At 47.5% G+C, this 12,473-nt stretch overlaps 1 protein-coding gene across 1 annotated transcript; it reads right to left on the bottom strand.

Moving 5' to 3' along the window:
- Positions 1-9,235: 9,235 nt before the first annotated feature.
- On the bottom strand, positions 9,236-12,067 carry LOC124687472 (putative kinase-like protein TMKL1). Its single transcript, XM_047221253.1, has 2 exons — positions 11,185-12,067; positions 9,236-10,118 (listed from the first exon to the last, which is right to left on the bottom strand). The coding sequence occupies exons 1-2, from the start codon at positions 11,837-11,839 to the stop codon at positions 9,529-9,531; spliced, it is 1,245 nt and encodes a 414-aa protein (XP_047077209.1). The 5' UTR covers positions 11,840-12,067; the 3' UTR covers positions 9,236-9,528.
- Positions 12,068-12,473: the final 406 nt, after the last annotated feature.

Genomic DNA, 12,473 nt, shown 5'->3' with positions numbered 1-12,473 from the left:
GGCTAATCTACTGTATGTGCCTCTCTCGGTGTTTGTTTTTGATTTGTGTGACACCATATCTTGTGCTTGGTGCCGAGTGATGCTTGCTCAAGCATCAAGCGATGCTTGGATTACTTAACTCGTTTCATTTATCTGTGTTTCCTGGCTTTATTAGATGAATAAATGATGTGAAACTGTTTAGCAGTAATGATCTCATGGATGGAATAATGAGGCTAAAGGGATGCCAACCACTGGTTGGGTACCCTAGCTCATCCTGAACCCTACTGGGTGATGATGTGATGCTTTGGTGATCTGTTTAAGTGGCTAGGTAGCTGATGTGACCCTAGCAGGCTTGATCTGCTAGAAATGGTTGCTCCTGCCTCTCTGTGACTTGCTATGGTTGGTGATTGCTTGCTGGAATGGAACAACTGCTCACTGGCTTGATCCAATATTGGACTTCCAGTGGCCCTTTGATGTTGACAAAGAATATAGACAAGGAATTGTCTATAGTCTGATGGCACAGGTAGCTGTAGGTGTTAAGTGTGTGGGCTAAGCTAGCTGTGACATCATCCCTTGCTGGATTCCTTTAATTATGCTCTGATTTGCATAACTACTGTTCCCATAGGATGATTGCCTAGTGGTCTTTACCCATATCTGCTTGCACCAAATGGCTTTACGGCCATGATGATGACACAAACATAGGGTATCTACCCTTTTTGGTGTCTTGGAGATCATGCTCGTGCAATTTTATGAACGAGAACCATCCGGTCTGTTCATGATCCTATTTATACCTTACTCCAGCTCCTAGAAATAGTGTGTTGGTGTAGAGGATTGCTTCTGGTTGATGATCAAAGCTTGCCCTGCTGCTCCTGGCTAGCTGATGCTTGATCTATTCCATGATTTGTTGCTCAGCAGCAAGCAGTTCTTGGTTTGATTTTGTGGTGAATCTGGACAGATAGAACAGCTGTGCTGTTCTTGAGACTTACCCTGTGAGGCTGCTGTCGATGAATGATCTAGGGTTCACTGTTGGAGAGGTTTTTATATGATCTCCCTCTCCACCTCTGGTCGACAACAAGGCCTGGCAGCCTGTTGGTGACTCACCAGCTGTGTGTGTGTGGTGTGCTGCATGCACACTGCTGTGTGAGCAGCCTGTGTGTGTGTGTAGGCATGTGCTGTGCACCTGGACTTGGAACTTGGCTGAGGCATGGATCAGCTCGGCTGATCTTGATAATATCCTCTCAACTTCTCATTTTATTGCTAACCTGCCAAGTGGCAATGCCACTTGGCATAACACTTGTCTTTGGTCTTTGTTTGTGTGATTTCAGGGAGCAATGTGATACTAGGATGAAGATCAAGATCCTTTTGGCAAGATCTCCATGATGATCATCTTGTTTAGTTTAGGATAGATCATTCACTTGTAATTTTCTTTTTATTTTATTTTTCTATTTATTCAATTCTTGTAATGTGTTGTAATATTTTATATTTCAATTCTGGATATTGTAAAGACAATGTATCTTGTGTGATTATTAATAAAGCTCAAAGTTTCCCTAATGAGCTTTACTAAATAAGTGTAATGTTTATATTCTTGATTATTAATATTTGTTTAATGAATTACCTCAATTTTGAATTATGAGATATTCATATGATGTTTAAATTTGAAATTCAAAAGTTCTTGTGTTTGAATTCAATCATGCAACTTAAGTTGTAATGCAATACTCTCCTCTCTTCTCAAAACCCTAATTTAGTTAGGTGAGTTGCAAGTTTGTCGCACTCTCGAAACCCTAACCCTGTAAGGTGTCGAGAGAGAAACTTGTTCCCCTTCGATGCAGTTTTTGTTTAAAAGCGCGAAATTTCCCCAGAATTTACTATGCAATGCACATCCCTTTCTAAAATCTACCCCTCGATCGTCTCTAAACCTGGGACATTACAGATGCCCATATGAATGCTTATCAAACACATATTAAGGCTTCACCAATATTAGTTCATTGATGAATTGTTATTATCCGCTACAACTTAAAATGGGAGTAGAAGAGTGAACCCATGAACCCCGGTCCAATTTTAAGCATAAGAAACACCTGTAGCACTATTTTAATCTGAAAAAACAAAAATACTTTGTTTACTTAATCACACATAAGACCCAAAAACAACTATCTTTTTACTACTTTAACTTAGTTTACAAATACTAATACGAAACCTTGTATTTAACAACCACACGGTGGAGTTGGGGACACAAGGCAATACTTTAGTTTGCAGGATTGCTAGAAGAAGAGGAAAAGAGACACCTCTGAGTCAATAACCCGAGAGTTCAATGTAAACCCTCAAGTCACCCTTGTGAAAAAAAGCTTCGGTGACTACAACACTCAGCTCTGAAAGTTTGGAGTCCAAACATCATCAAGCATATTTTCTAGCATCATTGCCGGGGAATTGGAAGAGCATCTCATAGTGGTATGCCTCACCACCATCTTTGGGCCACCCGGGCTTGCCGGAATCAGAACCCGTCGTGGTATACATAGTTGGAATATTCCCAACAGTCTCCATCCAATGGGGGAGCAGCTAGGGTTAGTGGCGGGGAATGTGGTGGACGGAAGTGGAAGTAAGTATGGGGACGCAGTGGTCGGCATTTAAAAGGACCGGCAATGGAAGATGATGAGGCGCTGGTTCTCTATTATGTGTGCCCATGGTGGACGAGCAGACCAGCGCATTCTGCGCCGACATCGCATCCGTTTTTGTTAGTCTACGCAGATCGAAACGAACGAACTCCATCGCTTAGGGCAAATGTTGGGCAAACACGATGTTGAGCGCGTGCTTGCCATCCTAGTTGTTTGTTGAGCCTGAGTGGGAAGATCACAGAGCGAACCCATGGGTTTCACGCTCCACCACGATAAGATAAGTCTGATATGCGGACGTTAGGAAACCCACATAAATAAGGGCCGACCACCAATTGCCACCCCCCGCCGCCAGGAAATTCACCACGGCAACCGGTCAGGCTCCAGAAAACCTTGGAGTGGCGCCGGCCACCCACTTGCTCCCTCCAGCCCCAACAAGCAAGCCGCACGGAACAGATCATCGGAGCGGCGCTAGTGCTCCATAAATAAACTCCGGTCCTTGCTACCTCACTCGATTTAAGAGCATCTCTAGTTGTGTCTCCCAAAGCGTTTCCCAAAGTGACCTCTATGATGTTGGTGTTTAGTGGGCGTGGCCCTGTTCTTATCGGTTTTAGACCGATTTCCCGCTAATAAAATGGGCATTTTCTTCTTATAAAATCTTTATTTTTTTCCTTCGTTTAGAAAAGAAATCGAGCACCAACCCACATCCACCTGATAATTATTGGACAATTAGGGTTTAACCGATGCCCTATTAGGGGTCTCGGGTTTCATGTTATATAGGCAGAAAAAGCCTCTATCGTGGTTGTTATAGAGATCGTATGAGGTGGGGAGGTGTACTACACCGTGCCCAAAACATACCGTGTACATGTATTTCAATAGCCCCTCTTAATCTAAATTGAGGAGAAGATTTAGATTACGCCTAAATTCTAGAAGGCCTCTAATAGGAAGCGCTTTGGTAAAACCATCGGCAACTTGATCTCTACTGGAAACAAACTTGATAGCAAGCTTATTTTCTGCCACTCGTTCTCTAACAAAGTGGAAATCAATTTCAATGTGTTTTGTACGGGCATGAAATACTGGATTTGCTGAAAGATATGTAGCACCAAGATTATCACACCATAAACATGGATTTTCTTTGAGTCGAACACCAAGCTCCCGTAAGAGTGCTTCAACCCATATCATCTTTGTTGTGGCATTTGCTAATGCTTTATACTCAGCTTCTGTACTTGATCTTGACACTGTAGCTTGTTTTCGAGAACTCCAGGAAACTAAGTTTGGTCCAATAAATATTGCAAAACCTCCTGTAGAGCGTCTCTCATCAAGGCAGCTAGCCCAATCTGCATCTGAGAAAGCACTCAAGAATGTAGAGGAAGAGGCCTAGAAGGTGATACCAATACCAACAGTATCTCTAATATAACATAGTATCCTTTTAACAGTTGTCCAATGAACTGTAGTAGGAGCATGCAAAAACTGACACACCTTATTAACTGAGAAGGCAATATCAGGTCGTGTAAGTGTGAGATATTGCAAAGCACCAACAATTCCGCGATATTTTGTGCTATCTTCGGGACCTAGAGGATCCCAGACACAAGAGAAAGAGGATCTGAAGAGGACAGTGGTATAGGAGCTAGCTTACAATCTCGCATACCGGCTTTATCCAATATATCCATAGCATACTTCTCTTGTGTAAGCAACAAACTATTTTTTATCTTCTTCACCTCAATTCCCAAGAAATAGTGTAAATCACCAAGATCCTTGATAACAAAATCATTATTCAAATCCTTAACCAAAGCAATAATGGCCTGATCTGAGGAGCTTGAGACAATGATATCATCAACATAGATTAGCATAAATATTGTAACATTTGACTTCTGATATAAGAACAAAGATGTATCTGCCTTTGATGGCACAAAACCAAGATTATGTAACTTTGAACTCAACCGAGAGTACCATGCTCGAGGGGCATGTTTTAAACCATAGAGATCTTTATCCAATTTGCAAACAAAGTTAGGGGCATTTGGATTTTCAAAACCTGGTGGATGTCTCATATAAACCTCCTCTTCCAGAACACCATGTAGAAACGCGTTCTTGACATCTAGCCGCCGCAATTTCCAACCTCTAGCAACTGAAATAGCTAAAACAGTTCTGATAGTAGCTGCTTTAACAACAGGGCTAAAAGTATCCTCATAATCTATCCCATATCTTTGTTTAAAACCTTTTGCAATGAGACGAGCTTTGTACCTGTCAATGGTGCCATCTGCTCGTTTCTTGATGCGATACACCCATTTGCAATCAGTCAGATTTTTATTGGAGCTAGGTGGCACTAGGTGCCAAGTTTGATTTTGAAGCAATGCATCATATTCCTCCTCCATTGCTTTGCGCCATTGTGGGTTTCCAAGAGCATCCGAGAGAGAACGAGGTTCATCTGTAGACATAAGCAAGCCATAGCATATTGTACCATTTGTATAAATTTTCGAATTTTTAATACCTTTTTGTAACCGGGTTTGCACCCCAGCCACATGAATCACTGCAGCAGACGGAGAAACAGAAGATCCAGCGGGTGGGGCAGGAGCAGCATGGGGATCGGCAGAGGATCCTGTGTCAGATTCCTGGCCTATCAGCATCGAGGACCGTGGCTGACTCACGACAGGCGAGGAGGACCGTGACGGGGCCCGCGATGGCGACTGCTGGCGTGAGCAACGTGCTGTCGGGGAGGCATTAGATTCTGGCGGGTCCCGCAACAGGGACCGCTGACGCGGACGGCGCTTGTAGACTTGCAACGGGATGGAGGCGACGCGCGAAGTCTGCGGCTGTCCACCACGCGCAGCAGAGAAGAAAGGATCCTCCTCGGGATCGGAGAAGTCCGAGGTTGCAGGGGAATCATCCTCAGATTCAGTGTCTGATTCGGTATTTTCTGCAGCATTTTCTTGGGCATTGTTTTCACTCATTTCAGCTTCATTTTCACTTAAATTTTCACCATTGTGTTCATCAGCAGATGGAGACTCATCATAATCATCATCATCAGGTGGAGGTGTGTCCTGGCCATGGTTAGTGACAATTGGTATAATGGGTAAAGGCATATGATCAACATGTGAAGCATCCCCATTAGTACATGCAATATTTTGTGGTGGTAACAAAAGAGTTTCTTGACTAAGGCGTTTTCCAGCATTAGGATGTAGGGATGCAAATGGAAAGACATTCTCGTCAAACACCACATCTCGGGAGATATAAACACGGCCAGTGGTCACATCTAGACACTTGACCCCTTTATGAAGAGGGCAATACCCCCAAAACACACAGTGTGGATCTGTAAGCAAGCTTTCGTTTTTTGTAGGGATGGAGATTGGGCCAACAGGCACACCCAAAAATCCGAAGAGAGTCTTGATTTTGGGAGGTGTGAAGAAGGCGTTCAACAGGAGTTTCATTGTTGATGACTTTGCTAGTAAGTAAGTTGATTAGGAAAGTGGCTGTGAGGAAGGCTTCATCCCAGAATTTTAGAGGCATAGATGCATGTGCAAGCAAAGACAATCCTACTTCCACAATGTGACGATGTTTATGCTCAGCGGAACCATTTTGTTGATGGGCATGAGGACAAGACGCATGATGAGTAATGCCAATTTTCTAGAAAAAACTATTGAGTTTCTCATACTCACCACCCCAATCTGTTTGCATAGTCACTATCTTCCTACCAAACTTACGCTCAACATAGGCTTGGTAGTTGAGAAAAACTTGATAAACATCAAAACACTTCTTAAGCAAATAAATCCATGAAAATTTACTGAAATCATCGATAAAGCTTACATAGTATGAATGTTTGCTAACAGAGGCAGGTGCTGGACCCCATACATCAGAGAACACAAGCTCAATAGGAACTGTGGACACACTGGTGGACACAGGATATGGCAACTGATGACTCTTAGCTAGTTGGCAAGAATCACACACATAAGGATTTATTTCTAGACTATATGAGAGCTGATTTTTCCTAACAATATGTTGCACCACAAATGAAGAAGGATGTCCTAAGCGGCGATGTCATGTGGATGAAGATGGCTTTATTATGACGAAGGCTTGCTTGGAGGACCCGGTAGAGAGAGGCACTAGCGGGTAGAGACCACCATAGCATGGTCCCTTAAACAGAATTCTTCGAGTTTCCCGATCCTTACTAAGAAAGAACCAAGGGTAAAATTCAATGTAAACATCATTATCAAGTGTAAGTTTATGAACAGATAAAAGATTCAGTGGGAATGTGGAGGATATTGTTTAATTGCAATGTACTATGGGGAGTATGCAACATAGAATGACCAACATGCGATATAGCCATACCATTGCCATCGGCGGTGTGGACATGGTCTTGTCCCTTGTACTTCTCGCTGGTGGTGAGCTTGCTCAACTCACTTGTGATGTGGTCAGTGGCTCCGGTGTCAGAGTACCAATTGGCGTCGACACCATAAGAAGCAATGTGTGCTCCTTTCTTCCCACGTCCAGAGTCGTCGTCGTCGCTGTCATCTTTCTTGAACCGCCACCAGCAGTCAGAAGTCGGGTGTCTATGAATGGTGCAAATATGGCACGTCACATCCACAAAGGGAGTAGGGACATGACCATGTCCACGGGGACGTCCCCCATCATCACGACGGCGATCATAACCACCGTCACATCGCTGCTGCGGACGACGATCTTCCCAGCTTTGGCCACCACCATCACGGCGGCCTTGTCCACCACCGTCATCACGGCGGCGATCTTCCCAGCGGGCGCCACCATCTCGGCACTTGTCACCGTCATTGCAGCGTCTGTCACCATCATCACGGCGCCTGTCGCCATCGTCACGACGCCTGTCGTCCCAGTGCTGGCCGTAGACACGGTCACCGCGGTCACCACGCCCGGTGTCCTGGCCTCGACGAGCAGCAGCGATTTGCGGCCGAGGTAAAGCCAGCGTTCTGGCCACTTTCAGACAACATCTCCTGGCGCATATCGTGGGCAACAATATGATCATAGATATCATCAAGAGTTGTGTCGATGTTGCCGTTGACTGCCGCGGCAACATCGTTGTATGAGGCATCCAGCCATTGACTAGATACCCAACCATCTCGTCTTCTTCAACTGGTTTCCCTGGAGCGGCAAACTCGGATGCGAAGGCCTTAATCTTGGCAAAGAAGACAGAGGCTGACATGTCAAGTTTCTTGGTGCTTTGAAGGGCTCCTCGAAGCTGATTGATCCTGGAGCGAGAGCGAGAGCCGCATAGGTTGTTGATGATGGCCCAGACAGCGGTTGTCGATTCGACGCCGATGGTATGAGCAAGAATTTCCGGTGAGAGGGAGTTCAAGATCCAGCTCAGCACCGTGGAATCACGTGACATCCAAGCTGCATAGGCTGGGTTTGGGACTGTTTGCTTGTTCTTGTCTGCATCTTCCACCTCCAGTTGCTTCGCCGGTGCAGCATCAGTGCCGCCGAGCAGCTCTAGCACCTGAGCACCACGAATAGCAGGGTGCACCAGCGTCTTCCAGAACAGGAAATTGGACCTAGTGAGCTTCTGGGAAGGTGGGGCTACGAGGGAGGCAGCCAGGGCAGATGCCGTTGACGAGGACGCCATGGACTCGGAGTTGTTTTCCGATCTGAGGATTATGTAGCTGCTTTCCGATCTGAGGATCGTGGGGTTGATTTCCGATCAAGGATCGTGGAGAGGATTTTGTGGGACTTTCCGATCGAGAGGATCGTGATTGGCTTTGATTGTTGGATTTCCGATCTGAAGATCGTAGATGATTTTGTTGGCTTTGGGTTTTCCGATCGTAGCGATCGTGGAGGCGATTTTTGTCGGCGGCTAGGTCGTGAAAGGGAGTTGTTCTGATACCATATTGGAGAATTAGGGTTTAACCGATGACCTGTTAGGGGTCTCGGGTTTCATGTTATATAGGCAAAAAAAGCCTTTGCTGTGGCTGCTGTGGCTGCTGTGGCTGTTACAGAGATCGTATGAGGTGGGGCGGTGTACTACACCGTGCCTAAAACATACCGTGTACATGTATTTCAACAATAATTACTCAACCAGCGGAGATTATTACTCATCCATGGCTTTCGTCTCGTCACGATGATTGTAAGAGATCATGCTACAAAATCACTTTTTTCCTTCCAACGTGAAGCTGAAGATTCTTGGTAAAGACAAGTTGCACTCGGACGGATGATCGATCAACTGTTGACGTGTGATACTGAACAGGCGAGTCTCTAATTTGGAGATCAACATTGCTACATGTACGGGCACCTTTTTGTAAGCCAAGCATGTCCGCAAGTCTAGCATTATTGTTTGGAGATTACGAAACAACAATTCAGCACACCTCAGGTCCGTGTATTACGTACGGATGCTACGCTCTTGTTGTCGGCGAAAGAGAGAGGGTGGATGGCGACCTGATTGATTCGAGCCCATACGGCTGAGGAATCTATAGCTTGCTACAACCAAAATCTCTAAATCTCGATTTCTCATTTCAGGGGAGCAGATTAAACTAAGCTAGTGTTAGTGCCAAGGACAAATACTCAACTGTGCAGAATCAGGCAACACTGGGCATATTCCCTTGCAGCGAATCAGTCTCTGTCGTGGTCGGTGCGTAGAAGTGTAGAACACAGATGCACATGCACCGGGAGCTTCACAAGCTCTACAGCGATGCTTGAAGCGTGAAGATGCAGCAGAAGCCTTTCTCACTTTCTGAACATTTTGTACATAATCGGTTTTAAGCAAAGCACGACGAGAATACTACGAACTTGGAGGAATCCCTGTCATATGCTGCGATGATGATCTCCTCTGCGTTTACACACTCTATGAAGACTATACATATTCCAGATGAACTTCAGTTGCTCCTTCAGCCTTGTCTGGTCTAACGGCTGGATGCATCACTCCCACCATCGTACACACTGCTATACCGCAATGTTGATCTGCTGAACGAAGCCTACCCACACTGATCTACTTCGCTATCTCCTCCAGCCTTCTGATTATCTCCTTGGTGTTGGGTCTCAGCGACGGCGAAGGGCTACAGCATGCCGTTGCCAACTCAAAGAACGCATTCAGCTTCTTCTCGTTCCCGGCCTTCCTGCTCTGCCTGACGAGGTCCGAGCTGAACGCGTCGGAGATCTTCCTCTCCAGCACCAAATTCTTAAACGACGCTGGTAGGAAGATGTCGCGGGAGCTCGGCGCGCCGTCGCCGTCGTTCTTCGCCGAGTCCTTCTGCGCGAGCATCTCGAGCAGGACCACCCCGAAGCTGTAGACGTCGCTCTCCCTGGTGGCGTCCCTCATCTTGATCAGCTCCGGCGCCTTGTACCCCTGCGCCGCCGCCGTCTCGAGCATCTCGTGGGCGCCGCCGATGTTCAGCAGAAGGTAGAGGCCGTGGTCCGATATCCTGCACTCGCTGCTGGCGTCCAGCAGGATGTTGCTCGTCTTGAGGTTGCCGTGGACGATCGGCTTCTCCATCCCTGTGTGCAGGTGATCCAGCCCCTTGGCGATGCAGAGGGAGAGCTTGCAGATTATCTTCCACCTCTGAGAGTCGGCGATGCCCTCTGTGTGATGGTAACAGACAAGCAGTGTTTGATTAGCTACCATCATAATTGAAGATTGGCCTACTTAATTTGGTATTCTGCATCATGCAAAACATCAATTAATTTTGCGAGTCCTAATCGATAGGCCCGATCTGTACACTGACGCACTAAACCTGCTTAATTGAAGATTGCGATTCAGAAACTCCACATGCAAAGGACAGTGATGCGTGAACCAAATGGTTCTGAAGTACCACAATTACTCCACTGTAGTACAAATGCTGGGTTATGGATCGAAAAGGCTGCACATATGTGCATTTTCCCTCAATTAAGGCACAACAGTAATTATGAGCCTATGTTTGCTAATCTTTCTGCAGAAGTCCAGTTGGACAGATGACTATAAACAGCCCTAACCACTGTTTTAATTTAAAACACACATATAACTCACTGTATCATAGTAATGATCATGATTGTGAAGGGTGATCTAATAACCTAACAGACATTAGGAGACAGGACCATCGCTTCGGGACAATGCATCATGTGAGTGTTTCAAACTAACAACCAGCAGAGAAACGGTCTTGACAAGAGCAGATGAAATGTTTCCTGCTGCAGTGAGCAATAATATGAACAAATGTACCAGCGAATATATAGATTAGAAGTAAGAAACGAACTCTAATAACCCAACATGACTATCTGTGTAACACGTTCCAAATTACCTCAAAAGTTCAAACTGATGGCCGTAATGATTATTGTTTTTGAAAAGAAAAGCTACTGATCTGCTTTTTGTCTTCAAACTCGCTTAGCAACTACGCCATGCTTTCCTTTTTTGATAAAATGTGAAATTACAATCCTATTTTATTTTTATTTGTAGTCCCCACGCAGGGAAAAAAATGTGTTTCATTTCTTGCTTCCTTGAAGGCCGCATAATTAGCATTCAGGCCCCATGTGCATTTTAAACATAGCCAGGTGTGCATTTTTGACAAAACAGAGTAAACATGTCACCCAATTCTCACAACACATTCAACATTTGTTACTACGGAAAGCCGAAAGCAGACAGTGATACGGAGTACGAGTGATGCAGAGCACCAACCTTGCAGGAAGCGGTGGAGCGAGCCGGCGGCGTAGAAGGGGTGCACGAGCAGCTTCTCGCCCCTGGGCCCGACGTAGACTGCGCGGAGCGGCACGATGTTGGGGTGGGTGACCGCGCCGATCCGGCGCGCCGCGGCGGTGGCCTCGTCCGGCCCGACGGCGCAGGCGGGGCGCACGAAGCGGAGCAGCACGGCGGCCTCCCCGGAGCGCATGGCGGCGCGGTAGACGGTGCTGTGCGAGGACTTGGCGACCACCTCGCCGGGCGCCTCGAGGATGGCGGCCACCGTGAGCGCCTCGCCGCCGGGGAACTTGACGAGCGCGTCCGCGTGCCCGGCGCCGTGGGGGACCGGGACCACCCCGAGCCGCTCGGCGATGGGGCCGAGGTACGGCTGCAGCGCGCCGAGCCGGTCGGCGATCGGCGCGAAGTATGGCAGCAGGGCGCCTCGGGTAGCGCCGTCGCTGCGGCGGCGGAGGCAGGCCGGGACCGGGAGGCGGAACGGGAGGCGGTCTTGGAGGCGGAGGCCGCGGAGGCGCGGCAGGAGGTAGCGGTAGAGCAGGTAGGCGAAGAGGACGCCGAGGATGGGGAGCAGGATGGTGTTGGTCCGGCCCTTGTGCACCGGCTCGTCCGGGGCTCCGTCCGCCGCCGCCGGCGCCATGTACGTGGTGCGTGTGTGTGTCTGCGAGCTCTGCGCCCTGCTGCTCTTGGAGAATAAACGGAAAGGTGAAAGTAATGGTGGTGGGGTTCGGCCGGGAATCGAGGCAAAGCTCGTTGCTTTGACGTGCTTTGCTCCTCCCTTTGGGTGGTGGAGCCGTGGAGGAAACCGGGGACGCCGGGAGGAAGAAAGGAAGGGTGGAGGGAGGACTGGGGAGGAAGCTTTGGTGAGCTAGGGAGACGAGCGAGGGTGGCTTGAGATTCTTATCGTGTAGAGGTTTTTATCACCAGTCACTGTGGGAGCTAGCTACTGTGACGAGTGATGAGTGTGCGAGGAGGGTGGCTTCCAAACCAGCTTCCTTTGCCTTTAGCCTTTTTCTTTTGGAGGTTAGCTCAAGGAGTTGGTAGGTACACTGAGCTGTGGTGTGCTGTGCATGGCCATTTTCTCCGTTGAAGTTGGGTGAGCGGGAGCTGGCGTAGGCAGCAGCAGCGGCGGTTAGGGGTAGGGGTAGGAATTTTGCCGGGACCGTGGAGCGGAAGGTGCCCTATTACTATCGCGGCCTTGGCCTGGAACGAAGGTGGACTTGTGGTGCAATGCAGACATACAGATACAGATGGACGGCGAGAGCGGCGAGGGA

The sequence above is a fragment of the Lolium rigidum genome, chromosome 2, assembly GCF_022539505.1.
Source record: "Lolium rigidum isolate FL_2022 chromosome 2, APGP_CSIRO_Lrig_0.1, whole genome shotgun sequence".
Classification (NCBI taxonomy): domain Eukaryota; kingdom Viridiplantae; phylum Streptophyta; class Magnoliopsida; order Poales; family Poaceae; genus Lolium; species Lolium rigidum.
Note: the sequence above shows the minus strand (reverse complement) of the source record. Positions and strands in the feature narration are given on the sequence as shown.

What these genes read in the sequence shown, in the direction of transcription:
- LOC124687472 (XM_047221253.1), bottom strand. Translation starts at nt 11,839, where the DNA reads ATGGCGCCGGCGGCGGCGGACGGAGCCCCGGACGAGCCGGTGCACAAG. An exon ending in GCTCCACCGCTTCCTGCAAG is followed by an intron (nt 10,119 to 11,184) that starts GTTGGTGCTCTG and finishes ACCATCACACAG; the next exon opens with AGGGCATCGCCGACTCTCAG.